This window comes from Tupaia chinensis, unplaced genomic scaffold, assembly GCF_000334495.1.
Source record: "Tupaia chinensis unplaced genomic scaffold, TupChi_1.0 Scaffold149502_1, whole genome shotgun sequence".
NCBI classification, from domain to species: Eukaryota; Metazoa; Chordata; class Mammalia; order Scandentia; family Tupaiidae; genus Tupaia; species Tupaia belangeri.
In genome coordinates, this window is record NW_006209346.1 from 106,578 (window position 1) to 134,503 (window position 27,926).

At 41.5% G+C, this 27,926-nt stretch overlaps 1 protein-coding gene across 1 annotated transcript in view; it reads left to right on the plus strand.

The window, feature by feature from the left end:
- The window catches only part of PDE4B (phosphodiesterase 4B), a 216,286-nt gene that overhangs the window by 93,927 nt on the left and 94,433 nt on the right, over positions 1–27,926 (plus strand). Inside the window, exon 5 of the mRNA XM_006171376.3 lies at positions 4,115–4,164. Within this exon, the coding sequence (XP_006171438.1) occupies positions 4,115–4,164 (50 nt within the window). The remainder of the gene's footprint in view (positions 1–4,114; positions 4,165–27,926) is intronic.

The window sequence follows — 27,926 nt, forward strand, 5'->3', positions numbered from 1 at the left end:
TTTGGCACCCATCAAACAGAAAGTTTTCTCAACTTTAATTTTTCAGTCAGAATTGTATAAACTGAATTAATCGAGCTGTTTTTAATGTTGACTATATTTCTGTGGTTAATCTTCAGTCATTTCCAGATAGGATAAGAACAAGATTAAGTTTTTTCTAATACATTGCTATAAATGGTTGGCCACTGCAAGTGTCACCTTCAAGGTCATCTCATCTCTTCTTAAAAAGAGTTATCCATTGGTAAATTGTTGTTTTCTCAGGGCATTGTACTATAATGTTTTTATAAAGCATCAATGATTTCACCATTCTTCCACCCAAGCTGCATCATTAACTTCTTGTTTGTTATTTCGATTTTAGCAGAACTGATGTTGTTCTGATAGGGCCTCTTTTCAAACAGATATCCATCTGTCTTAGTACCTGAAATTAAGTCCTGTTAAGGTATATCACGACTAGTTAGTACACGTTTATTTTGGTGCAAAAAATTTGAATTGCATGTATGTTTTTTTCATAATATGCATTTCCATGAACTTTTGGAAGACATTCCCCCTCGTATGTACCTATATGAATTAATTATAACATGAGACAATGACCATAAGGTACAAATAAAGCAGGAACTATTTTTGGCTAAGAGGATATCATCTGTTGGGGAACTTGATTTTTGAAGGACAGGTAATATTTAGTGTGGAGAGAACTTCCCTGACAGAGGAATGGCTGAAGTAAAGACAAGAAATGGGCAGTCCGTGCTCAAGGAAAAAGAAGTATCTAAGTTTGGCTTTGGCATAGGATGAGTCAGTTCTTTTCCTCATTCATTCTTCCATTCATTCTTCCTTCCAATAAATATTTACAGAGTGGTTGGTGTATGAAAGATCATTCTAGGTGCTAGGAATACGGAAGTGAACAAGTTGTCCTCTGCCTAGATAAAATTTACATCTAATCTAAGGACTCACATGTCGAACATATTAGACAGTATCTATTTTAATCACCATTTTAAAGTGCTACAACGAAGTACAATTTTTTTTTTAATTTTGGAGAGGTTTCTTTTTGCTATAAGACATGTGCACTCACTGGAAAGACAGAGAGAAAGAGAGAGACAGAAAGCGAGAAATCACCCGCCAGGAAAGATGGCCATGCCCCAATCCCTTTTCCTCCATTCTCCTCTTGGGATCTTGGGCACACACACACACGTGCCCAGCATGAGTGTAAGCCACTGGGTCTGGGACTCGAACCACAGTTGACTATATTAGAGTCCAGCAACATAGTCATTATGCCAACTGCTGGTTCCAAGAGTACAATATTCATGAGAGCACACAGTCAGTCCTTGATTTGCGATTAAATATCAGGTGGGTATGAATTCTGAAAGATAAAGTGGGAGAAGTATGTTGAGGCCAAAGAGCTAAGGACTTGAAAGCCAGGCTAAGGAGTTTGGAATTTAATCTCTTAATTTCACTGAAAAACAGCGTTTAGTATTAGTACAGGTGTTATCAGCAGATGATATATGGGAAAAACATGCACTTTGGATTCAGACTTAGCTTTGAGTCCTCGCTATACCCATTAGAAACCGTGTGTGCTTTGTCATGTTTCTTAAGTCTCAGAGCTTCAGCTTCCTTCTATGAGAATACTCCAAATGGAAGCTAAGAAGTACTTCACCCAGTGCTTAGCAAAGAAAAGCAATCATTGGCCTATAATTTTCCTTGTCTTATCACAATGTGAATTTCAGCCACAGTTTAAAATTACCTTCTGAGAACACCCAGCTAAGACACTAGTGGTAGATGTGGATCTTGTGAATGACTTTGCAGCTACAAGGTATGGTTACCTCAAAGCCAGATTACCCGAAAGGGGTTATAAATTGATTTGGAGCACTTAAAAACGAATAAACTAGGGAGTAGCAGATGGTGTAATGGTTCCATTGCTGGACTCCCACACAGTCGACCGTTAGAGTCCCGGACCTGGAGGCTTGAAACTCACACCAGGCGCATGCGTATGTGTGTCCAAAATCTCAAGGGGAGAATAGAGGAGAGGGGATTGCAACATGGCCATCCCCCCAGGGGAATGATTTCTAGCTTTCTATCTCTATGTCTCTCTAGTGAGTGCATATACCCTATAGCATAAATCTCTTTTAAGAAATAAATAAACAGACAACATCAACAAAAAACTAACAAACTGTTGTAGCCACACCTGGAGGAAGATCTGCCTTAGCAATAACTTAATCTGCGATTCTCTATCATTTATAATTTGGTTTATTTCTCAAATTTGTCTGGAATTTCCTAGAGGAGTAAAAAAATACAGATTCTCAAGCCTCAGCTTAGATATATATAGAGAGATTCTTCAGGGATGGCAGAGGGAATTTAGTGGCTCTAGCAATGAGCTGGCTGCTTGTCCACGTTTGAGAACCTCTGGCCCATAGTGTCACAGTCTTATTCATTGTTAATATCTTTTGCTTCTTTGTGGGGCAGAAAGTCCTTAATACTGGTGGTTCTGGTTTTTGTTGTTGTTTTTGTTTTTTAGATATTTTTGCTATAGGATGCGTGCACTCACTGGAGAGACGGAAAGCAAAAAACACACCTCACACACACACCAAGAGATGGCCACTCCACAATCCTGTCTCCTCCATTCTCCTCTTGGGATTTGGACACCCGCACACACACCCACACACACATACCCAGTGTGAGTTTCAAGCTACCGGGTCCAGGACTTGAACCACAGTTTACCATGTGGGAGTCCAGCAATGTAACCATTATACCATCTGCTGGTCCCAGTATTGGTGGTTCTGAAGGTGTGGCCTCTAGACCAGACATATTAGCAGCACCAGGAAATGTAAGATAAAGTCAAACTCTCAAGCCCATCCAAGAACTACTGAGTCCAAAACTCTGTTGGTAGGATCCGGCAATGTTTTTGTTGTTACTTATGTTTACATATCGAGAGAAAAAGACTCTCGACAGGGTCTTGAAATGCTTTGACCATTCCCCAGTCTTCCAGCCCTCCAGTATCATGGGCACATCCATGACCTGAACCAGGGGTCTTCCCATATGGCTCCAGTGTCACATAGTGGTGCCCTGCCACATGCAGCAGCGTAGCTGAGCTTAGCAATAGGTTGTGTTTTATTTTAAATAATTATTTATTTATTTCATTAATTAATTCATGTATTTAAATTTGACTGGAGAGAGACAGAAGGAGGGAAGAGAGAGAAAGTGAGAAAGCAAGTCACCAAGTCCAGGACTTGAACCACAGTCGGTCATGTGGGAGTCCAGCACCTCAACCACCACACCACCTGCCAGCCCCAAGTCGTATGTTTTAATAAGTCTTCCAGGTTATTCTGATGCATTCTAAGCTTTAAGGGCACTGCATTATACTATTTCTGGGCTGTTCTTCAGCAATGCACTGGGAATACAGGAGAGAGGCAGAGGAAGTACTGCAAAGCATGGAAAGAAGAATGAAAGCAGACAAAATGGTGGAGGGAAGAGAAAGAGAATGAAAGAAGAAAGAAAAGGAGAAAGAGCCTCATTATTTATAGAACATGGATTTGTTGTTTCATTTGACTCTCGACATCAGCAGGCTTGTTATCATGTAGAATAGCACCCTAGTTTCTCTGTGAAAGGATGGCCCCTAAGTTAATCAAGCTACAGTATTGTTCTCATGGGCTGTGTGACGTTTGGCAAGGGACTACCTCTCTGAGTCTCAATTTCCTGAGGTGCACAACCTGCGGAACCTGCCTGAACTGACTGATCCCTCAGGGTCTCTCTGACTATAACTTTGTATAGCACCGCCGGGAGGAATTGGGATTCACTCTGACACGTGGAGTGATGTCTGAGCAAGCCTCTCCTCCTCTGACAGCTTTTTGAAACAGCAGAACCTGAAATAGAGGGGCTGGCTAGGGCCCTGGGGTAAACAACTTCCTTCCTGGAGAGTTGAAACATCCTGAGGCTGTGCAGAGGGAAATTCCAGGCCATCTGGATGTGAGAGAATTGCAGTCATCTACCCATGTTACAGGAGCCTGCCTTCCGGAGAGAGCATTATGTCACCACAGCTCATTATGACCTGGAAATCTCCTCAGTCATCATGGGGGCAGGGGGCGGGCTTAATACACAGACTCAGTCCTTCTTTTCTCTGTCTCCACAGGAGGTCCCCAGCTACTAGTCAGCCTCCTGTCTCCAGAGTGAACCCACAAGGTAGGCCATGCCATAAGGTCTAGCTCGATGTTTCAGAATGACAAATGTACTCTGATTCAGAAGCTTTTTGAGAATAATAACATTGGTTTGTGTGTTGTGGCCCTCAGCATATGTCTCCTGGTGACGTTTTTTTGAAAAGGGGTTCTGGAGTTTTACTTCACCTGATGTGAAGCCCAGTTAAAAACTGAATGGAATAATTCACCCATTGTATGCCCAGCTTTCAGAATGTGAGGAACGTGTGGCAATGCCACTTCCCAGAAGAGGAGCAGGCACAAGCTGTGTGGATAGTGCAATTTGACCTCAGCTGCTGGCCCCAGTGAAGTCCAGGAGAGCTAACCTCAAAGACCCCTAGGTGCCCCACATTAGCCCGAGGGCCCCCAGGGTGTGTTAGTGGTTTTCCTTTTCACGTCAGTTACAGATCCCACTTGAATCCACATCCTTTCCGGGTGTGAAACCAAAGGCTTCTTCCAGGTCACAGTTCATTTCTCTTGGAGATGGTCCAAATTTGTTCCTCAAAGGTATTTTTTTAAAGAACCTAATTCTCACATCTTCAGGTACTGGGTCTCTACTTTTCGCATGTTGAGAGCTACAGAGGGAGAGCCCACCTTGAAAGACCACCAAGATGCGGAACAGATTCTTCTTGTCATAAAATATAGCCAGTTATATTTATTTTTTGAAGTCCGAATGGAGTCTTTTCTTTTTCTTTTTTTCCCTCCTTGCATGTATCCCCACCACTGTAGTAGTGGATTTGAGAAAAACCACAGGATAAACAATTAAGATGAACTGATCCTGAGATCACCTCACACCTCACATCGCCTCGTACACTTCTGTTTCCAGCCGTGTCACTCCCTTCGCCTTCTCCTTCCAATCCTTCTTGCATGGTGTGTTCTTTCGCTAGTATTTTGACCATAAATATAAAGAAAGTATTAAAGAAAAACAATTTCTAAAACAAAAGAACGAAGGCAAAAGCAGCAGCAACTATTGACTCATTGGTTTCTGAAGTATTTATGGCGCATGCTTTTAAAAATATGTGTATGAGAGAAAGATTAGAATAAGGATAAAAATGAAAGAAAGATACTAAGCAAAGGTGAGTGTACTCGAGTTCTATGACACAAAATACGAACAGTTCTCTCCCGACTTCAAAAACCTGGTGTGCTGAGTGTACTATTTCCTTTAGAATTTTTATAAAAAGAAAGTAGAGTGCTTGAAGGTATAACTAGTGTTACGTACTTAGAGATCAAAGGAGGTGGCTTTGGAAACTCCTCTTTTCTCCTGTTGGCCTACCAGTGAGATACTGTGGTTTGCTTTTTTGTTAGTACATTTGCTAAAATGCTTTAGACATCAGGTTGAATATTTGTAGACTATGTTTTCCTTTTCTTGTAATAAATACTGACAAACGTTAGGAGAATATGTGATAGTTATGATTCTATAAATGAGCTCATTAGCCAAAAGATGCTATTGGAAAGATCATTTTGTGATTATTGGCACCGTAACTACGGCTTGGCAACTAGAGATTCTTTTGCTAAATTCCTTTAAAACAATGGAGCAAAGAAATGACAATACCACTTAGGCAATTTGTTTTTGTCTGTCTTTGTGGCACACTTCAGAAATCCTGGCTTTTCAATGGGCAGAGAATGTAGTGATACCAATTATTACGTGATTATAGGTTTCAAAAATCTTAACGTCTAACCGCAGTCAGAAAAGGAAGGAGGAGACACATCCCGTGTTTTGTTCTTATTATCAGCTTAAATAAGTCAGGCAGATTTTTCCTGTTATTTTAATATTTATCAGCATATGACAAAGAGGTGTGTTTAAATAGAAACTTGAAAGGGGAATAAAAAATAAGTGGATCAGAGCAAGCAGAATTGAGAACTGGAGTTTTGCTTTAAAAATGTGATTTTTTCAGGAGACTAATATCAGGTTTTCAGTTATCAGTACGAAAGTTGAATACATGGATTTCAGTTGAAATCTAAGATAAAAGGTACGTGAAAACCACAGTAATCTAAACAGGCTTAGCAATGATCCAGTCTGATATAAAAGCCTGACTGACTTAGCTAACTATATTCTCATATAGAAGCAAGTTAGAGAGAGAGAGAGAGAGAGAGAACTAAGTCTGTAAAGACTTTTAAAAAAATGTATAAATGGAAAAAAAAATGCAATTCACTTTAAAGACTGATTATCAGAAACCATGGTTAAATCAGTCCACTTACTTTTACAAATTGATCATTAACTGAAATAGTCAATGGGAAAAATCAAAGGATTTCTTGGTCTGAAATACCTTTTTTTGAGAGGTTTTTGCTACAGGGCACATGTGCTCGCCAGAAAGACAAAGAGAGAGAGACAGAAAGCAAGAAATCACCCCCCCCCCCCGGGGGGGATGGCCACACCTCAATCCCTTCTCCTCCCTCCTCTTCTTGGGATCTTGGGCGCACACGCACGCGCACCTGGAGTGAGTTTAAGCCACTGGTTCCGGGACTCAAAGCAGTCGACTACATGGGAGTCCAGCGACACAGCCATTACACTAACTGCTGGTCCCTGAAATACCTTTCTTCTGATCATTGAATCAAGATTTTTCTCAGCTCTCATGGCTCAATACATACAAAGTTCTGTCCTTTGCTAGGACATTTTACATTTTTATTTGGCATAATTGCTCGCTTTTTCATGTTATGGAAACAGAATATAATGTTTTTCACATCTTGAAATCCTTCTTCAATGGAGCTCAACCTCCTGAAGGAAAGATTATATCATATAGACCTCTCCAACATTGTGATGCCTTAGCATAATTAGGTTCACAACTTATAAACACAGTGAGCATTAAATTGACCAAGAATACTACATAAAACCTGGGGATCATTGCCTAAATAAAAATGCTTATAAAATTTAATTTTAATGATGAACTAGTACTTTCATCTTTCTGGTTATGAAAAATATTCTATTGTTTTTCTTTTTTTCTACTTTTAAAAATCAGTTATTGTGGGACCAGCAGTTAGCATAATGGCTATGTCGCTGGACTCCCATGTAGTCAACCGTGGTTCGAGTCCCAGACCAGGTGGCTTAAAACTCACACTGGACGCATGTGCATGCGTGCCCAAGATCCCGAGAGGAGAATGGAGGAGAAGGGATTGCGGCGTAGCCATCCCCCCTGGGGGGTGACTTCTCTCTTTCTGTCTCTCTGTCTCTGTCTGTCTGTCGGGCGAGCGCATGCGCCCTATAGCAATAAAAAAAAAAAAACTCTCAAAAGAAAAAAAACAATCAGTTATTACATTGAAATGAAAAGAGGCTTGAGGGCTGGCCTCATAGTCTATTGGTTAAAGGTGCCAGATCCCACTGCTAACCACGATATGAGTCTCAGCCCTATCGACTTGAAAAATACACTAGATGCATGTGTGTGCATGCCCCAAATCCCAACAGAATGGAGAAAAAGAGGAGAATGAATTGTAGTGTTATCCTGTCCCTCTGTAGGGTGTTTACTCCCTCTCTCTCTCTCTGTCTCCCTAACCTACAGGATGGTGAAATGAGGATCAGGGTTAGCAGCATGACCACACCTTATTGGGAGTGCTTTCTCTCTCTCTCTCTCTCTCTGTCTCTTTGGCTCTCTTTGGTGAATACCTGTGCCCTCTGGTAATAAATAAATAAATAAATAAATAAATAAAGAGAGAGAGAGAGAGAGAGAAGTTTGAAATACTTTCTATAATTACTTATGTTAGTGTATTAACATAAGTTAATAACAAAAATAATCTAAGCTGGCATTTGCACTTTGATAGGAAAGTCAGAGTAATGGAGAACTTTAAACCCAGAAAGAACAGTGTAGAAGCCATATCCTCTCAGGCTGAGGCAAAAGCTGCAGTAAATTCTCCTAGGAGTGCTGAAAATGCTAATGCTGTGGAGTTTAATGAGCATCTCAATTTGTGTCACATATTGTTTTTTCACCAGCATAAATTCCAGGATTTTTCTACATGAATTGAAACAGAAAAAAGAAAGGGGAAAAAAAAAGAAAAGAAAAAAGAATAGGACAAGGCAGGAACTTGAATTCTGTCATCTGTATGTATTTAAAACAGAAAATTAAAGTAATTCTCAGAATTTTGGGCCCCAGAATTATTTTTAATAGAAAAACATCAGATAATTGGGACCAGCAGATGGTGTAATGGTTACATTGCTGGATTCCCATGTAGTCAACAGTGGTTTGAGTCCCGAACCCAGTGGCTTAAAATTCATGCCAGGCACATGTCCATGTATGCCCAAAATCTCGAGAGAAGAATGGAAGAGAAGGGGTTGAGAAATGGCCATTCCCCTGGGGGGGAGGGGGGTGATTTCTGTTTTCTGTCTCTCTGTCTCTGTTTGTCCAGTGAGGGCACATACTCAATAGCAAAAATCTCTCTAAAGAAAAAATAAAGAGAAAAAGAGAAAGAAAGAAAGAAAGAAAGAAAGAAAGAAAGAAAGAAAGAAAGAAAGAAAGAAAGGAAGGAAGGAAGGAAGGAAGGAAGGAAGGAAGGAAGGAAGGAAGGAAGAGGGAGAGAGAAAGAAAGAAAGAGGGAAAGAAAGAAAGAAAGAGAGAAAGAGGAAAAAAAAAAGGAAGACATCTGAAAATTGAGGAAAATCAGTGAGCCCGTGTGAGAGTGTGTCTGTGTGGTAGCTGTTCCACATTTTCTACCCCTTGCCACCCTTTCTTGCATGCCTTTTAATAGAGATTATCATTATGTCATGAAACTTAAAATTTTCTGAAAAGATAGATGATCAAGTATTCACTGACTGTACAAAGTGATTCTTTGGTTTACAAAGGGATTAGAGAAGCATTTCCTTTTAATAGTCAGGGGCTCTGCGTCATATAAATGTGATTTGATTTATAATAATATATACAATATTTTAGTAGCTAAATTGATGTGTAAGGTGGGGTATTCTCTACTAATTTACTTGTTTAGAACTTACCAATAAACACATTAAGCGGAAACATCACCACATGTAACAGATGAGATGCTATGGAGAACAACCCAACAGTCTGTGGATCATTGAAAATGACAGCAAACCACGTCACCAGAATGACTAGAGGACACCCTTGAGCACTGCAGGCCAGACTGCTGCAGACACAAAGTCTACCCCAGCCTGCAGATCCACAGCCTTGGTTTACGGTGGTTTTCAACACCAGTCAATTAAAATGCATTTCAAGAGAAGACTGTGTTCGGAGAAATAGAATGAGGTAGTACGGGGTTTTCCAGTAAAGTCTGAAATAGGTTGGCCTAAGTGAGAAACAGACTTAATTAAGATTTTCCAGTACTCACGGCAATCCATTTCTTCTAATATGTGTCCAAGACATTTTGGGGGAAGAAATAACTTTTTTCTTACCAGTTGATAAAGCAAAAGAGGCTTTCTCCTAGGAAGCCTGTTTCTCCATGTGAGTTCCTCCCAAGTCTTTATTTGTGACTATTTTTCTGGAGCTTCCTGTGGGTGTACCAGTACAGGGATGAACAAGGGGCTCAGTGAGTTACCTTTGATTCTAAGGAATTCAGAAAGTTGTGGTATTGGTTCAGTTCTCATTCTATGCCAGAGCTTCCAGGCCTGGGCTTAGGAAGGGACCATGTGTTCAGGTAAAGAATGCTAAGAGCCACAGTGATGGCCTGCAAGCTGATATATGTCAGATGACTGGAAATGAAGTCCAGCATAAGCTGAACCTTTGCTTGGTTTCTGCATTGAGCAAGAAGTGTCATGCAGGATTACAACACTTATGGGCAAATAGGAATAAAATCAATCTTGTTACCAAGGCTGTGACCACTCACGATAAAGGAGGGCATTACAAAGGGGAAGAAGGAGAAAGAAAAAAAAAAAGAAAGAAAATTTAAAAATGTATAAATATCAGACTACGCTTTTTGTTTTCAGTGTTCTGAATGCTGGCAGCCTCCATTATTGGGATAATCACCTTCATTACTCATCTAAGAGTTTAGGCAGCCTGCGTACAAAATGACAGCCTACATACAAATGCATGAAAAAAGAATAATTCTGAGAATAATTCCCCAAACGACTGTTTTATAAGAATTGCTTTGGTCTAAAATAGCCCTTCTGTGAAAGTTTACCCCAGAGCATCAACATTGAGCTATTTATATTGATTTGCAATTATTTCATATGTATCTAAAATTAAATTTGGGTAGGCTGCAGAGACATTAACAAGCCAGCTACCGAGTGAATAGTTAAGAAGTTACCTTTGAACGAGCCTTGCCAAAAACAATACCCTGTTTATTAATGGCTATCTCATTAGTTAAAAATTAGTTTTTAAATTTATCATGTATGTTTCGTCTTATTAAATAGAACCGAGACCTACAGCTCCTAGCTTTTCACTAGCTGTTTAAAGAGCCGAATCCGTTCCGTGTTCACTCCACTTCATGTTTTCGTACTGCTGAGAAACACCATCCACCCAACCCCCCCTGAAAGTTGGAATCATGCATGTTAGTAAGTATTTCAGTTATGCTATTGACGTCAATGGAGTCATTAAATAGATTGCTGGCCCTCCCAGAGGCAAATCACTGCCAGGGACCTAGATACAGACACGTTTTTTACAAAGACAACCATCAGGTTTTGCTATAGCAATAAGCCAGAAAAAGGAAAAAGTTTATATTGTAGCAAACCTATCTCCAAACACAGTTTCTTTCTTTCTTTTGCATTTTAGTTCCGGCCTTTCTTTCTCTTTGGTTACAGTAGACTCAGGCAGATACCCAGAAATTGTTGTGTGCATGTTTTGTGTGTGAAAACATCTCCTGTAATTGAGACCATGAAGGGAGGTACCCCACTCTTACAAATAAGCCTCACCTTTTATTTTACACACCCCATCTTGATGTTTATGTGGGGGCATAAATTATTTCGGCAAATCACTATTGTCTGACAGTAAGGCTGTGTTTGATAGGGAGTTCCTTGAATAAACACTTTCTTGCAAACACACACACACACACACACACACAGAGACAGACACGCACACTCTCGTCTGTTCTGCTGTCTCTGCATGGCTTGCAGCTGCAGCTCCTCTCTATGAATCGACCTTTATGCTGCTGGCCCTGTACTGCGTGGGGCACCAGGGCCTTGTAGCTAAGGGTGGAGGAGGGGGCTGGGAAGAAGATTCACTTCTCTGAGCTGCCTCAGCTGCAGGCTCCCTCAGGGGCTGTCCACGTGCCTCTGTCCTCCCAAACCCTAGCAGCTGCCTGCCTCAAGTCTGGTCTTGCAGCTCCCAGGCGTGTCAGAGAGAGAGCCCTTCAGGAAGCATCTGCCTCTTGCTGTGTATTCTTGACAGCTCTATTTACCTGGATAACCCCAGGAATCAGAGCCAAAGATTCCCCTCACACCTGGACTCTGCTGCCTCCCAGGCTCAGAGTTAGGGAGCCATCTTAAGCAGACAGATCCTGTCAATCTGGTTGTCAGAATCCACCACCACATTGCCTTTAGAACTCATTTTCCTCTTTAATCTCTGTCCCTTTGCTCTCTGAAGCCAGGGCCCTTTGCTGCTTTTTAGAAAGTGTGTATATAGGGGCGGGCAGGTGGTGTGGTGGTTAAGGGCGCTGGACTCTCACATGACTGACTATGGTTTGAGTCCCAGACCTAGCGGCTTGCTTTCTCACTTTCTCTCTCTCTCTCTCTCTCTTGTTCTGTCCCCCTCTTGTCAAGTTAAAATAAATGAATAAAGTTAAAAAAAAAAAAAAAAGAAAGGAACTTACTTCAAAAATTTTAAAAAAAAGAAAGTGTTCATATAAATGCCAGATACCCGGTCACCTTTGGTAACCTCCTTCAGTTCATCTGGAGATGGGGAGGAGGAGGGACCATGGGGATCTGGACACCCAGATTCACCCACATCCCCCACTCTGACCACAGCTACAGTTTCTTTCCTGGATTCCTGGCTTTGAGCGGCAGCTTTACCATCTGCACTCCCAATTGTCTCTTCCCTACCACAGCCGGGTCTTTCAGTCCTTTCTGTAATCTTTCCCCCTTTGTTCAGTGTTTCATGCACCCTGTATCTAAACCATTATGGTGGCCCTCCAGCTTCGTTTATTGTCCTCAGTTTGTCCCCACGCCCATCCAGCTTCCGCTCTGGTACTAGATTTGACTGTGCCTTGCTTTCCACATAAGATCCGAACTTCTTACAGGTGTGCACAGGCCTCCCGAATTTTATCCCAGCATCTCTATCTTCATGCCCCTCGTGCTGCCATCCCCAGCTGATAGCTGAGGCTCCCTGAATGTGCTGTCCCTGAAACATGCCAAGATCTTCTCTCCTCCCTGCCTTCGTACGTGCTGTTCCCTCCTGGGTTGCCCTTTCCCAAAAATATCGTTCACGCATTTAGCTCAGGGATTTTCTTACACTGTCACTGTAAGCAAATTCATCATAGTCTTTGATCCGTGGGTTCTAGAGTCAGCATTTAAATAAATACATAGTCTTAATCCAGGGCCTGGTATGTAGTATGTGCTTAGGGATCATTATTTCCATTCTTTTACCCATTTTCATCTGGAAAGTGCCTTATTCATCTTTCAAGACTCAGTTTATATGCCATCTTGCAGATGTGCCCCCTACCACCCACCCAAGTTACTCTTAATTATATCTCAAAATCTCAACTGTCATACTCACTATATTCACTATATTGTGTTGTAGTAATTTTCTCCCTTTTTTTGAGAGAGAGATTTATTTATTTGTTTTTGCTTTAGGGTACATGTGCTTGTCCAAGAGACCAAGAGGAAGAAAGTGAGAAAATCATCCCCCGGGGGTGATGTCAAAACCTTCTCCTCTACTCTCCTCTTGGGATTTTGGATGCACACACACACACACAACTGGTGTGAGTTTCGCGTAGGAATCTAGCCCTTCAACCACCACGTCATCTACTGGCCCCAATTTTCTCCCTTTCTAAATGAAGAATATCCCAAGTTCACATACTAATTCTCTCTCTCCTTTTTTTTAAAATGTTAAATTTTGCAGAGGGTGCATATGCTCACCAGAGACAGAGCGAGAGTGAAAGTGAGCAAGCCCTCCTCTCCCCCAGTGGGACATGGCCATACCACAATCCCTTCTCTGTTCCTCCTTTTTGGGAGATTTGGGGCTTACATGCACGCATGCCCAGAGGGATTTGGAACACACATGCATATGCTCCCAGTGTGTTTTTCAAGCTGCCAGGTCTAGGACCAGAACCATGTTGTCAGTCATGTGGGATCCAGCTGCCTTTAACTACCACACCATGGGCTGGCCCAATTGCCTTTTGTTATATTCCCAGTTTATAATGTAAAACCTGAAACATGGTAGAAGCTCAATGAATGTTCATGGGATGGCCAAATGCAAATGAATGAATGCCCATAAAAGAATCAGAAAAGACTAGAAGGAACCTGAGGCCCATATTTAACATCTTTTTTTTTTTTTTCGGAGAGATTTGTGTACTCACCAGAGAGACAGAGACAGACAGAAAGTGAGAAATCAGCCCCAGGGAGGATGGCCATGAGGCACAATCCCTTCTCCTCCATTCTCCTGTCAGGATTTTGGGCACGCACGCACAGGTACCTGACATGAGTTTCAATTCGCTAGGTCTGGTATTTGAACCATGGTCAATTATATGGAAGTCCAGCAATGTAACCATTATACCATCTGCTGGTCCCTCATATTTGACATCTTTATTGACAGTGTTTAAAATGTGGAGACAATGAAGCTACACATGATTACTATGTTATTCTCTCGGCACCTAGCAACATGTCTGGCACAAAGTAGGTATGCAAATCATAAGTTAAATTGAATTGGTCTGGAAACCCACGTCAGACCTCCAGACAGTAACTTCTCTGAAATTCAGTTTTCTAATCTGGAAAATCTTAATATTCTGTGAGGATGAAATAGAAGGCTATTATACACTGGTGATGAGTGAAGGTGCTGGAGCCTAACTGCCTTGTTCAAATTCTAATTCCACCACTACATGATTTGGGGACAAATTACTTAACCTCTCTGTGCCCTAATTGCCTCATCTTCTGAAAGGCATGGAAATTGGACATATCTCTTATATTGGTTCTAAGGATTAAATATGTTAACAAAAAAAATATGTATACAAAGCACTTTGAAAATGCCAGTGTTAGTGCTGGTATTACTAGTGTTATGTAACCTGCCTCACTTAGCACTTAGCACATGTCAGGGGCCAACATGTGGTAGCTAAATGCCCAGGCCCCCCGAGTATCACAGGGCAGTAAAACAAATGCCTCCGGAGAGCTTTCTAAAGGCCTTGGTCTGTTTTCCTTCTCTAGTAATATAATCTACAAGGGAATCGTTCTTTGATGTTTAAGATGCTTTCCCTCTGCAACCGTAAGGATCTAGCTATAGTGAAATAGATTTGGAGCTGAAGGTAGGATTATCCTTGGCAAAGCTGAGGGGGCAGGAGTGAGGAGGGAACTATACCAAATATAACAGGACACTAAGTATGACTCTTTTTCTCAAAAGTAGAGTAAAAAGAAAAATGCCAAATTATTTAGGATTCTCAACCAGATCTTAGTTAATTAAGAGCTTTCTCTTGCATAAGGCTGAGAGGATGTCCCTTTATAAGCTAGCATAATTACAACCGTACAGGTCATTACAGTTGTATTAACATCCAGCACTCGGGCCGGCATGCATCTATAAAAGCACAGGTTAATCATCCCAGGCAGCTCAGTGGGGCGTAGGAGGAGGAGCTGAGACAGTTTTCCTTTGCAGAGAAGGCCAAACTTAGAGGCAGAGTCTAGCATGGCAGAGGACTTCGACTCCTTTGGAAAGACTTTATGCCCTCTCTGATCACTGCTAGAAAGGGGAGAGCCCTCTCATACCCATAGTACCCGTTTCACCTCTTTTCCTTGAGAGGCAAGAGATGAGAAGGAGGTCGGGGCTGGCCTAGAGAAGAAGGAACGTAGAAGTTGGCTAGGAGAAGGAGGAAGGAAGAGGACCCTCTTAGTTCCTCTTTCTGCTTACTGCGTCCCCGAGACAGCATGGTCCTGGGGGCAGGGAAAATTCTCCTTGCTTGTTTCTGATCAACCACTGGCCAGCACACTACGGGGTTGCCTTTCGAGCCATTCTCGGAAGCCAGGAGCATTTCAGGGAATGGTCTTTCACCCAAGAGAAGAGAAACAAAGCAGGGACTGTCTCCTTGAAATAGAGAACAGGCAACAGAACTCACTGGGTCTTTTTCTGTTTATTGTCTTAACTTCCTCCCAGCCGAGCTGTTGACAAGTACCGAAAGTGACCCCTCGGAGTTTTGTGTACTTTTCTTATCCCTCTTTGGCTGTGTCTGTGAAGTGAGCTGGGGCCATGGTGATCATCCGGCTCATTTGATCCGTGGAGGCAGCCAGGTCAGATAATGCAGTCTTCCTGCCCCTCAGTTGTACTTTGGGCTTCGAATTTCTAGGATGTAGTCTGGCTAGTACTGCTGGTCTAGTAAACTAGATGCCTGAATGTGGTTTCAGGAGAGAAGAACTAGCAGTTATTCAGCTTGTGTTAAGTACCTGGCCCTTTGTATGCATTGTTTCACCTCATTCTCCAAACTAAGTTGTCTGATTTATTGTCCCCACAGATTTGGACAAAAGGCTGAAGGAATATATGGAGATTACGCAACAGCACATAGTTAGTGGGTGATGAAGTCAGAACTGAAACTTAGGTCTGTATTTCTTAAAAACTCTTACTCTTTCCTCTAGACTCTAGAGCACCTGTCCCTGCTTCTGCCCATGGTAAACCTTGGATGTGCAAGTTTACAAAATATGGGGATGGTGAGACTGTCACAGCAGGAGAGTAAAGTTATCAACAGCCTTAAAAATGACATAACAGAGAACTTTCTTTAAATTTTTGTCATCGGTCCATTTCATTATAAGTAGTAAGGAAATGTGCAAATCTTGAGAAAAGTGTGTCTCACATATGTGCATTATTCATTCATTCATTCAATTGGTGTTTGTTAAATGCCTATTATGTAAGAGCACCATATCAGGCACTGAAGATGCAATGATGAAGACAATGCAGTTAGACCCTGACCTCATGGAGGGTTTAACCCAGGAAATAATATATTACATGAGTAAATAAATGACTATAAATGTAATCATTATAATGAAAGGTAGAACAGAATGCTATCATATTGCCCCACTTTTTCACCAGTAAAAAAAATGGGAATAATACCAGTACTTATCCTTAGAATCGTGGCTATATTTAAAGTAGTTATTATATGTAAAATATTTAAAACACTACCTAGACCCCAGTATTATTTCATATTTGCTCTATTTATTTTTAACTTTTGCTAGAAGGAACATGCACTCACCAGTGAAGGACAGAGAGAGGGAGAGAAGAAAGCATTCCCAGGGGTAATAGTCACACCACAGTCTCTGTTCTCCTATCTCTCATCCTTTGTGGGGTTTGGGCACACACGAACACATACCTGACCTATTTCTCAAGTTCCCAGGTCCAGGACTTGAACTATGGAGTTGGCCATGTGGGATCTAGCTACTTTAACCACACCATGGAGCCGCCGGCTCTACTTATTATTATCATTAGTTATTACGGGGACCAAAGTAGATTAGGAAGTAGGGAGGGACTCTAAGTTAAAGTGACCATGAACTTGAGACCTGACAACCCAGTAGAGCTAGGGTGGATGAAGGGTCCCTGAGAGAATAACCAACACCTTCAGGGCACTGCAGCCAGAGACCTGGATAACCAGAAAACAGAGGGACAAGGCAGAGAGGCTGAGAGAGGCCAGGCCAAGCAGAACATCTGGTCATAGGAGACATGTAAAGTTGATTGTAATTTCAGTCTGCTGTTGACTGATTTTGAGGAACTGATTGACATAATTTGGTTTAAAGGGTGTATGCAGAACTTTTCTCTGAGCCCAAAGATTGGGTGACTGGCACCTCCTATGTGCACCCCGATGCCTGTCGTTCCTCTCTCATAATACTGAGCTCCTGCCCCATCCATTAACCTCATGACTAACAAGGCAGGCTCTGGAGCTAGACTGCCTAAGTCTAGTTCTAGCTTTATTCCTTTCTTCCTAAATTATTTGAGGTAAGCAATTCAACATCTCTGGGCCTTGGTTTCCTATCCAAAGAGTGGGAATAATAATAGAATCCCCTACATAGAATTGTTTTAAGAAAAAAAAAAAAAAACAGTGGATAGTACATAAAATGTTTAGAATGGCAGCTGGCACACCGGAAGCAATAAATAAATGTTAGTTGCTTTTAGAGTAGATGCTCAGTGTCTGGTACCTGACAGGTTCTCAAAAAAATATTTGTTCAAAAAAGGAATAAACAAAGAAACAGATGTAGTGCAATAAATTGCAAGTAAAAAGAAAGTCTCCTAGTCATAGAAAAACGGGCTTCTAGGAGTTAGTTTTTTTGTTTTTCTTGGTGGGGAGCTGGGGGTTTGTGTGTTTATAAGGAGGAGTTTGTGTTTAGGGACAGAGAAACTGAATGGCTTTGCGACTACCCAGCTGCTGCAGCTTTGGAGAACTTAAAACAATGTCCCTGGGACAAAAATTTGTTTTTAAGATCTGTGATGCCAACCTGGGCTGCCACCTGCACAAAACCAAAATTGGCTTATGAAAGAGCTGCCTCATTCTCTTAGGCTGTGCGACTATTTCCCTGGAAGGCAAAAGCAAGGCTAAGCCTCCAGAGTTCTCCATCAGCTAACTTTAGAAGGAAAGTTCTTTCTACCCAAGGAGCCAGTCATCCTATCAGCGACATAACTATGACGTCTTTTTTACCCACACATTGCTAAAAAGGCCTCAAAGCAACAAGGGCTCAGTTGCATGAAGTAAACACACACGTTTAGTGTGGCGAGTAAGCACTGGAAGAGACCCTTCATGTATCTGGAAGCTGTCAGATCGTCCAGGCATTCAGTGGCGACAGCTACTTGATTTCTTCCTGCAGCTGCACAGGATACCTGTCCCAACACACAATGCATCCTTCAGCAATCCCAGCATTCCAGTTCTCTGCCATGTGTGGATGTGTGCGCATGCATGCATGCATGCTGCCTTGTTATTCCTTTATCCCAGGGGAAAAAAAGAATTCTTTGCATGCTTTTGTCAACACAATGAGTATCTGTTCTCACTGACCTGTTTTCAAGTCAAAAATTGCAAGTTTAGCCAGTTTGCCTCTTTCCTCATGGATCGTTTCTTGGTCTTCCCTGATTTACCCTCCTATCCATGCCCCTTACACTCCACACCATGTTTCATAGTGTCCTCTTAATCTAATTTAAAAGGATGTGTGTATTTAAGACAGGTACCTGTGTGGGCATCCCCTGCAGCACTCTTACTTACTGGATAGTGCAGACAGTACATGGACTTGAATATCTAGGCCTAGGAACTGTTTTCAAAGGGCAGTGTGTGTGCTCTTCACTCTCATGTATCTTTTGATAAAGAATTGCTCTCAGGGGCTGGATGGAGGTACAGTGGTAAAAACATGACCCTCTGGAAGGCTGAATCAGGTAGGAGGGTTCTGGGTTTGCATCAGAAGACATCCCTGAGCACGGCACCGAAGTACATGGGTGTCCATGATCCGGGGCTGACTGAGGCTGGGGTACTGTCTCTCTCTCTCTTTCAGTCTTTCTCATTCACGAAATAAACTTAAGAAATCTTATCTCAGCAAACTACTAAACTGAACCTCTGGTTGATGCTTTCTGGGATTTTAGGAACTAGCATCTTACCTATCTCACCACGTTCTTTCTCCAAAAATCTTGCCTCTTCTTTAGGTCTTGAGTAACTTGTTTTGCTCAAATTGTATAAGCATTTATCTCCACCTCCTCTTTCTCTGTAGCTATTATCATTACGTTTTCTAAATTGATTGGTGGGATTCCTCACTACCTCACTTAAGTTTCTATGGAGGGGGCTCACTCTGTATTAACAGAGAACACTGTTGGAGAAACATTCCCTTTTCACAGCTCTGTGCTGCCAGAAAAGACAGCAAAAACAAGTTACAGGGAATGGGAGGTACAGAGGAGAAGACTTTTACCTCAGAGAACCTTTTTGTCCATTAGAAGTTTGGCAGAAAATAGAATGAGTTTCTCTGGGAAGCAGTTCCTTTTATATTCTTTTGCCGGAAGAAAAAATTCTAGGCAGATGTGTAAGTTTAACCGGGGTTGTCTCTCAGAAAATGAAGGACTTGAGCCAGCCTCAGCCTTGTAGTTAAGAGAGCCAGATCCCCATGACTGATTGCAATTCCAACTCCAGTTCAGTGGCTTGAAAAACATGCTGTGTACCTGTGCATGCAGGCCCCAAACCCTGACAGAATGGAGTAATGGAATAGAAGCGATTGTACTGTGACAACAACCCATTGTGGGTGCTTTCTCTCCCCCTGTCTCTGTATCTCTCTAGTCAGTGTATGTGCCCTCTGGCAAAAAGGAGGAGGAGAAGGAGCAGGAGAGGAAGGAAGAGAAAGAGAAGGGGAAGGAGGAGAAGGGAATCAGTCAGTTCTGAGATTTTTTTCCTACATTATGAGCATAAGTGATGAAACCATAGCTTAATAGTTCTACATTGCCCTCGAAGTGTTTTGTCTATTTCCAAAAATCTCTACATAAAGCATTTGTTTCAAGTATGGGGCATGGGAGAAGAGGTGTTAACATCATAGCAAACACTAAGTTCCAGGTTTACTATTAGGAACTCTGCAAAAGAGATCTTTTGTCCTGTGCAACCTTTTTGAGGATAATATTATTATACCAGCTTTTTAAAAATTTCATTTTTTTCTACATTCAATCACATTATTTAGCTTAGAAAGTGAATATTCCAACATGTGAACATTGCTCCCTAGTGCAGTTGATAAAACTATAAAATTATCTTCAACAGATAATACCACATTTCTTTGTCCCATTAATGCTTTGCCTCTCTTCTTTTCTTCTAAATGTCCTTCCTCAGACTCTGCTCTTTCACCCACACTATATCTGGTCTCCACATCCGATTACTCTTTTTCTATATCCTTCAGTCAATCAGTTTGATGAAACTATGCCTCCATGAAGGTAACTGGTAGTATGAAAACAGCGAGACTCAGCTGCAGCAGTGAGCACTGGTAGATGCTGCTACTTGGCAGGCTGACGGCATATGGAGGTCTGGATAGGATTTCTACCCCACAATAAAAGCCAGGCATGGTGGCACACACCTGTAACTAGTCACAGCTACTAAGGAGATTGAGGCAGGAGGATTACAATATGGTGAGACCTTGTCTTCAGAAAATAGGTACTCAGCTACTAAGTAACAGAGTGACACAGCTAGGATGGGAACTCTGGGTTGTTGGTCTCCAAAGCCTACAGACTTGACAGTATTCCTCTGTGCTATCAGGTAAGTTAGACTGCTGCTGGTTACGCCCACACAGGTACCTGCCTTAAAAGTAAATATACCTTGGTAGTAATCTTGGTATCTTATGTTCCAATCCTGTCAGCTTTCTCTGGCCAACACCTCCGTGTTCCTGGGCGGAACTATGTTGAATATACTCTTTTCTCTAGATTCTAGAACTAGAGAGAATGTAGGAAAACATACATTTCGAACTTTTGTCTCCCCTCAAGGGGGAATAACTGAGCAACAGGGAAGTGATAGTCTTCCTCTCTTCCAGGAATAATTCTCCTTTGCTGAAACTTTTGGATTTCAAGTAGGCCCCTCCAGGCAGGGAAGAAGTCAGGGAAAGAAATTTAGGACATGGCAGAACCGAGGAAGACTTATCTCCAAAGTGATCCTCATTGCTGAAGAGAGAGCCCCAGCCTCTGACATCATGAGGAGAGGGAATGAGCTTTCAGATCTAGAGTGAAACTGGGCTGTGCTCTGCTTGAACACAAGGAGGCAGCTGGCCAATTCTAGGCTGACTCTGGAAAGTCCCATTTTAAATAATGTACTTCTTCTGGTGCTTTTTTTTTCAACTTCCCTACTTCGGATGAAACTCTGTGACTTAAGTGAAAGAGCACTGGGCTGGAACTCAGGAAACCTAAATCTTATTACCAGTACCAACCAGGTGTGTGAGGTAAAGCTGGAACCCTCCCCGATTGAGTCATCTTGATTTTGAATATTTTAAGTCTTTAGGTCTAGTATTTAAACTTCCAGAGCTCTTGAACTTCTAAAATGGCTCCTGGTCAGGAACTAGCGTTCTTTATCTATTGGAATGGAGAATTCTTCACCAGAGAAGAAACAGCCCCTAAGCTGGTAACCGATGAATCCGAAGTTTCAGCCCACATTTCACTGGTCTGGCTCCAAAACTTGGACTTCTATTCCCCTTCCACCCTGACATTAGACTATACTACTGTTCCATGATACATTATATCTTTCATATCATTTTCCCATTCTCTGTCAGCCTTAGAGTTGGCGTAGTTCAACAGCAAACATTCACCCAGTGCTTATGAGTGATAGGAACACAAAAATGAAGACAGCGTGCTACCTCACCTAAGCTCAAGGCATTTTTATAAGTAGATTCTGGAGCCAGATTGCCTGGGTTTAGACCCCCAGTTGTCCTCCTTTTGAAACTAAGTACTTCTTAACCTATCTCCATATCTCTCTTTCTCTATCCTCGTTTTCTTCATCTTTAAAATCTTCCTCTTAGAGTTGTTATGAGAATTAAATGATCTACTTTATGTGAAATATTTAAAGCACTTTCAGTCATAGAGTAATGATCAAACGTGTCCCGTTGTCATTGCTGCTATTATTTATGCTTGTCAGCCCCCTTGTGATAGGGTCTTAGAAGTTTACCTCTGAATCTTGTTCGTTGGCTCTTCAATGTTTGCCTGATCTAATTATTCAGTTATTTACAGTCCTGCTCCTATGTACAAAGCCCCCTGATGGATTGTTGGTAAATCCAAATTTTTCACAACTTACTTAGAAAAACCTATCCTGTTTTAGAGCTTATATCCGTAGAACTTGGAAAATAACTTTTTTTTTAAAAAAATCTTATTTATTTATTTAATTTTTGGAAGCCTTCCTTTAGAAAAGGGTTAATGAACTTGCAAAGAATTAGTCCACATATATGGTATCGATTTAACCAAGGGAGCCATCCTGGAAGAGGTGGGATTAACAGCATGCCGACAGGAAAATGACAATCTTTCTTAGAGAAGAAACCTCTTTTAGAACTCTAACACTGGGCAAGCAATTTCCATCTCCTTGCAACAGGCTTTCTGTATTAGAGAAGAGAGAGTCACTCATTCTCTCTCTCCCTCTCATTCACTAACTTATTCACTCTGAAAGTACCTCATGAGTACTCACTACCACATGAATCAAGCATTATGCTGTGTAATGAAAAGGGATGACTAAGACATAAGGGGCCCACAGTCTATGGGTCAGACACATAAACTGATATGTAATAGAGTATGATAAGAATTTGCCAGAGCTGGCATAAAGTGCTCTGAAGACATAGTGGAAGCCTGATTCTAGTCTAGGTACAAACAGCACTCTGTACTGAGCTGAACCTAGGAAATTTATAAAATGGGTTTTATTGAAATTTAAAACTTATTACTTCCCATAGCTGGGCCATTCATCGTGTGGCTGAGGTTTTCAGTGGTTTCATCACATTCATTGAGCACCTATGATAACCAAATGGACTAGGAGAATACATATTAATTTTTAGCAGAGCCACTAGGATAAAAAAATGTATGGGAGATATGATTTGAACTTTACCTTAAAGGAAGGGTAAAAGTTCAGAAGGAATATTAGGAAATACTTTGTAAAAAAGCAGACCATCTTTAAACAACTGTGTGGACCACAAAAGAGAATGGAATGAAGCCACCTTGAGGGATTCTGAAGAGAGGATAGGGTATGGAAATGTCATGGGAGGTTAGGCAGATAAAATGAATGGGAAAAGTCAGAAGGCTTCTATACCTGACACACAAGTGAGATTTTATTTTATGTGCACTGCTATTTGTTCAGGAGGGAAGTACATTATAAAAACTGTGCTTCTTGGGGTGGTTATTGCAATTCTGGCCACAGCGATGGTAAACAGTACCAGTCATCCCTAACATGGGAAGAAAGATAGTACCTAGTTCACAGAATTGTTTTTGTCTTTAAAGTTATTTCAAAATTATTTTATTGAGGCATATTTTGCAAGGGAATAATTCTATTACTTTTACTAGATTTTCTAAGTTGTGTGACAACTACCGTAAGTCAGACCTAGAGTCAGAAAACTTGGGAGAAATGGATGAATCCCAGTTTGTCATCAGTTAGCTGTGTGATCGTGAACAAGCTCATAATCATTTCTGAGCTTAGGTGCCTCATCTATACAGTAAGCAAAAGTAACAACAGAAGCAACAATCACAACAGTTTTATTGACATTACCCTCTTTATAGCATTGTAATGTTGAAGCATCAAAACAGCTCTGGGAGTTATTAAGATCACTGTAAATTTACCCCTATGGCCTGCCACTCCACTCTTAAGTATCTATCTATGTAAGAGATCTGAAGATATAGCTGTGCAAAGTTTGAACAGAAACATTCTTAGCAACATTATTTATAATAATCAAAACTTGCAAACAACTTAACTGTCCATCAACTGGCAAATGGCTAGACACAAGATCCCGTATAAATGCAATGGAATATCACACAGCAGTAAGAAGGAACAGACTGTAGATACATGCTACACATACGTGGATGAACCTCAAATATATTATGCTCAGTGGAAGAAGCCAGATACAAGATACCACATAATATTTGATTCCATTTATCTGAAATATCCTGAAAGGCAAAGAAATAAGACAAAAAGTAGTTATTTTTGTCTTTCTTAGTCTCCAGAGCCAGAGCAGGGGGCAAGGATTAACAGCAAATGTATATGTGTAAATGAAGAATCATAGGAAGGAGGTAAGAACATTTTAAAACTGATTTATGATAGTTGTCACACAACTTAGTAAACCTACTAAAAGTCATTGAATTATTCCCTCGAAAAGATGACATAGAGAATATGCAAACTATGCCTCAATAAAGCAATGATGAAGTTACTTTAAAAAAAAATTCTGCTGGGAACCAGCAGTTAGCGTAATGGCTATGTCGCTGGACTCCCACGTAGTCGACCGCGGTTCGCGTCTCGGACCCGGTGGCTTAAATCTCACGCCGGGCGCGTGTGCGTGCGTGCCCAGGATCCCGAGAGGAGAATGGAGGAGAAGGGATTGCGGCGTGACCATCCCCCCTGGGGGGTGATTTCTCGCTTTCTGTCTCTATGTCTCTCTATGTCTCTCTCTGTCTGTCTGGCGAGCGCACGCGCCCTATAGCGAAAACCTCTCCAAAAAAAAAAAAAAAAATTCTGTTAAATAGGTGCTGTTTTTGTTCCCGTTTTACAGATGAGAAAATTGCCTTTCCCAAAGTCTCCCCTAAAGCACTAGTGGGACTAGGACTCAAAACTTCTGCCTAATTCTGAGCCCATACCCTTGGTCACCGTTCACCCTGCCGCTCTCTCTAGGTCACCAAGTGGTTGTGAGAATGAAATTAAGCACAGGATACACATTTGATCACCCTATGTGCAGAGCAGGCATGTGGTCAGCTCGCAGAATACCTGCGTGATTCTGATTTGGGCATCATTTGGCCAAATGGAGTGGGGGGATTTGAGAGCTGAGCAAACGCAGGGCTATACAGTGGTCCAGGCAGAGAGTCGCAGTAGCCTGCCCAGGGCATTGTCGGGAGGAAAGAATTGGAGCTGTAGAAAAGGAAGTCACGCTAAGCCTACACTCTTACTCCTACCATATTTTAACTTCTCTAAACAAACATTTGTGACTCTGGTTCTGTTAACCAGAGAAGACAAAGAACAGAGGTCTTCCTTTCCTTCAGCAAACAGCCGACACACTTTCCCATCATAAACTTTGGAACTCAGGATATAAAACCAAACCCAACAACCCAATCCAGCCAGAGGTTAAATAAATGTGCTAAATAAATAAATGTAGATTTTTCTCCCCTTTGGCCCATGAGTTTTTGTAGAAGATGCCACATGTATCTGGTCATTGAAGTCTACCAGTCAGTGTTTCTTTTTGAAAACTTGGGAGAATGAGTTGAAACCTACTCAGGGTTGTGAGTTGAACTTTGAAAAGTTGAAATGCTTTGTATGTTTTGCTTTACATTTTCCCATCATGAGCCTTGTCATTAATAACAATTATGAATCACAGCTGAGGAAGCACACCTAGCACTTCACCTTTTATTTTGAAATGTAGTTAAAACTCGAAAGGCAGAAATGTAGCCTGCAGCCTGGTGACTTAATGGGGTTTTCCTGATTTACTTTCTATGACTGATACTTTGTGGCTCAAATGTGCCTGCCACATTGTGAAACTTTATTATTAATAAGTCCACATCCTCCCCCCCCCAAAAACAAACAAGACAGCATGGCAAACAGTGGTGTTTGCTCTGTATACATTTGGGTTGGTTTTTCATCATTTCCTGGGGCCTGGTCCCTAGTGCTTCCCGTTGCATTAGTGAAAAAAAAAATGTGAGAATTCACAGTTTTCCTATTTTGGCAACATAAACATGGGACAATTTGTGGTCAGAAAGTCAGGACTCCTCGTTCTGTTCCGAAAGGCTTGGTAGCAAGCCGATGGGACTGTGAGGTTCCGTAGGCAGGACAATATTGAATCTGGAAGTGCACAGAACTGAGCCTGCGTGGTAAAGAGAATGTTCTGAATACACTCAGGTTTTATAGCTTTCGGTCTTTGAGTCATTGTCCCCAGAGAGCCAGAAAGGCTGTACGTCTGCCATGGTAATTAAGTTTTTAACCTTGAAAAAACTTAAAGAAATCTTAAAAGGAACAAAATTAATACTGCTAGCTTTGTTAGCTGTTCTTAAGAACTCAGCTCATCACAATTCATCTACAATACCGTAACAACTCAACTCTGAGTATGTGCATAATAGGGTCCTGAGCACAGTGAGCAATATTCAGTAAGAGTCTTAGTCCTCAAAGAGATGACAGTGAATGCAGGTGGGAATGATATTTAAATGTGAAGGTTTACTATTTACATAACAGTAAAAGTGGTAAGAGGTGATTTTTTTTCCTCAGTGAAGACTTTGGAGCTATCTCACCTCACCACTGGCAAATTGAGCCTTCATCTCAGAACCCAATCTGATCTAACTCATTCGAAAGGAATAATGGAAAGGCTATGAGTTTTGGCATGAGACATTCCTAAATCTGGGCCCCATGTTATTTATGCATTAGTTGGATTGCAAACTCCCTGAGAACAAAGTTTGTTTGAACACTATGTATCTTAGAACCCCATAAGGTTCCTTTCTTTTTTTTTTTTTTTTTTTTTTTGAGAGGTTTTCGCTATAGGGCGCATGCACTCGCTAGACAGAGACATAGAGACAGAAAGCGAGAAATCACCCCCCAGGGGGGATGGTCACACCACAATCCCTTCTCCTCCATTCTCCTCTCGGGATCCTGGGCATGCAGGCACACATGCCCGGTGTGAGTTCTAAGCCACCAGGTCCGGGACACGAACCGCAGTCGACTACGTGGGAGTCCAGTGACACAGCCATTACGCTAACTGATGGTTCCCAACCCCGTAAGGTTTCTAACATTTAGTAGACACTCTAAGTATTTGATGTGGGACAGACAAATTAGTTACTACTCGTAATTTAAACTCTGAGTCCAGAGTCTCTCCTGATGAAACAAGGGTAATCACACTTAACTTCCCAAGAGTTGGGAGTTGTCTAGCATGCTGGTTGATCAAGAAGAGGACAGAATTTCCTTGCTTGGGCTCAAAATGTGGCCTGTCATATATTTGCTCACTTATTTTGAGCAAATAATTTGTCTTTGCCTCAGTTTCCCAAACTACCCAATAAAGATAATAACATCCCTAACTTCTAAGTTTATTATGAGCATTAAGCAAATTATTTATGTAGTCCTTATGTAGGGTCTGGTTCATAAGGTGCTGAGAAGTATTTGTTAAGTAAAAGTAAATGTAAGGTTGTTTTGCCATGAAAGTTAATGAGCGTCAGTGTTATAAAATGCCTAACATAGATGCAGTCACAGTGGCACAGACAGTAGGGCTCTGCTGAGAGATGCTGGAGCCATGTGGAAGACCTGGGTTCTGATCTGAGATCAACCTAAAACAGGCCCAGTAGGCAATGCATACCTGTTTAGTTCTAGCTAGCTGCGAGGCTAGAACAGGAGTATCACAGCACTATAAGACCCTGTTAAGGCTGTCTCTCTATCATGCCACACACACCCCCAACTGAAAGGAAAAAATGGTAGCCTAAACCCCAAAGTGCTAAATAAATGTTAAAGAAGTTTATGTTCGATTCCCATTTTTTACCTGCGTGCCTGGATCTTAATAAATGCACAGAATGAGACATAGTTGTTCATGGAATACTGTAGGTTTTCAGAGGATTGAGGGGACTTTGCAGATTAGAAATATGGGGAAGGATTTCCCCAAGGACAAGGAACTAAGTTTGTACCTCAGTTGAGCATTAAGTGGCAGGGGTAGGGAGTTTACAGAGGAGGCATTTAATCTGCAAATCCTGGAGGAAGTAAGGGTCAGGTCACAGTCATGAGATGCTCCATCATCCACAGGATTGGCACCCATTTCTGGCAGAATAATTCGTCATGGTCCAAGCTTTTTAAATGAGTTGGGCTGAAGTTCTCCTTCATTTTTATGGTTTCAGCTGTTCAGTTAACACTTCACTGGCTGCTTATGGATTCACTCATTTATTGAGCAAGTATTTATGTAGATCCTACTATGCACCAGGCATATTGTTAGGTAGCAGGGAATGAAATAGAAATGGACCACATCCCTTTTGGACCTAAAATGGAGAGCCTGTCTATAAACAAGCAAACAACACACATTTTGATAAGTGTTTTAAAGGATATTAAGAAAGTACAGCAGTAGAAAATAATAGCAAGGGA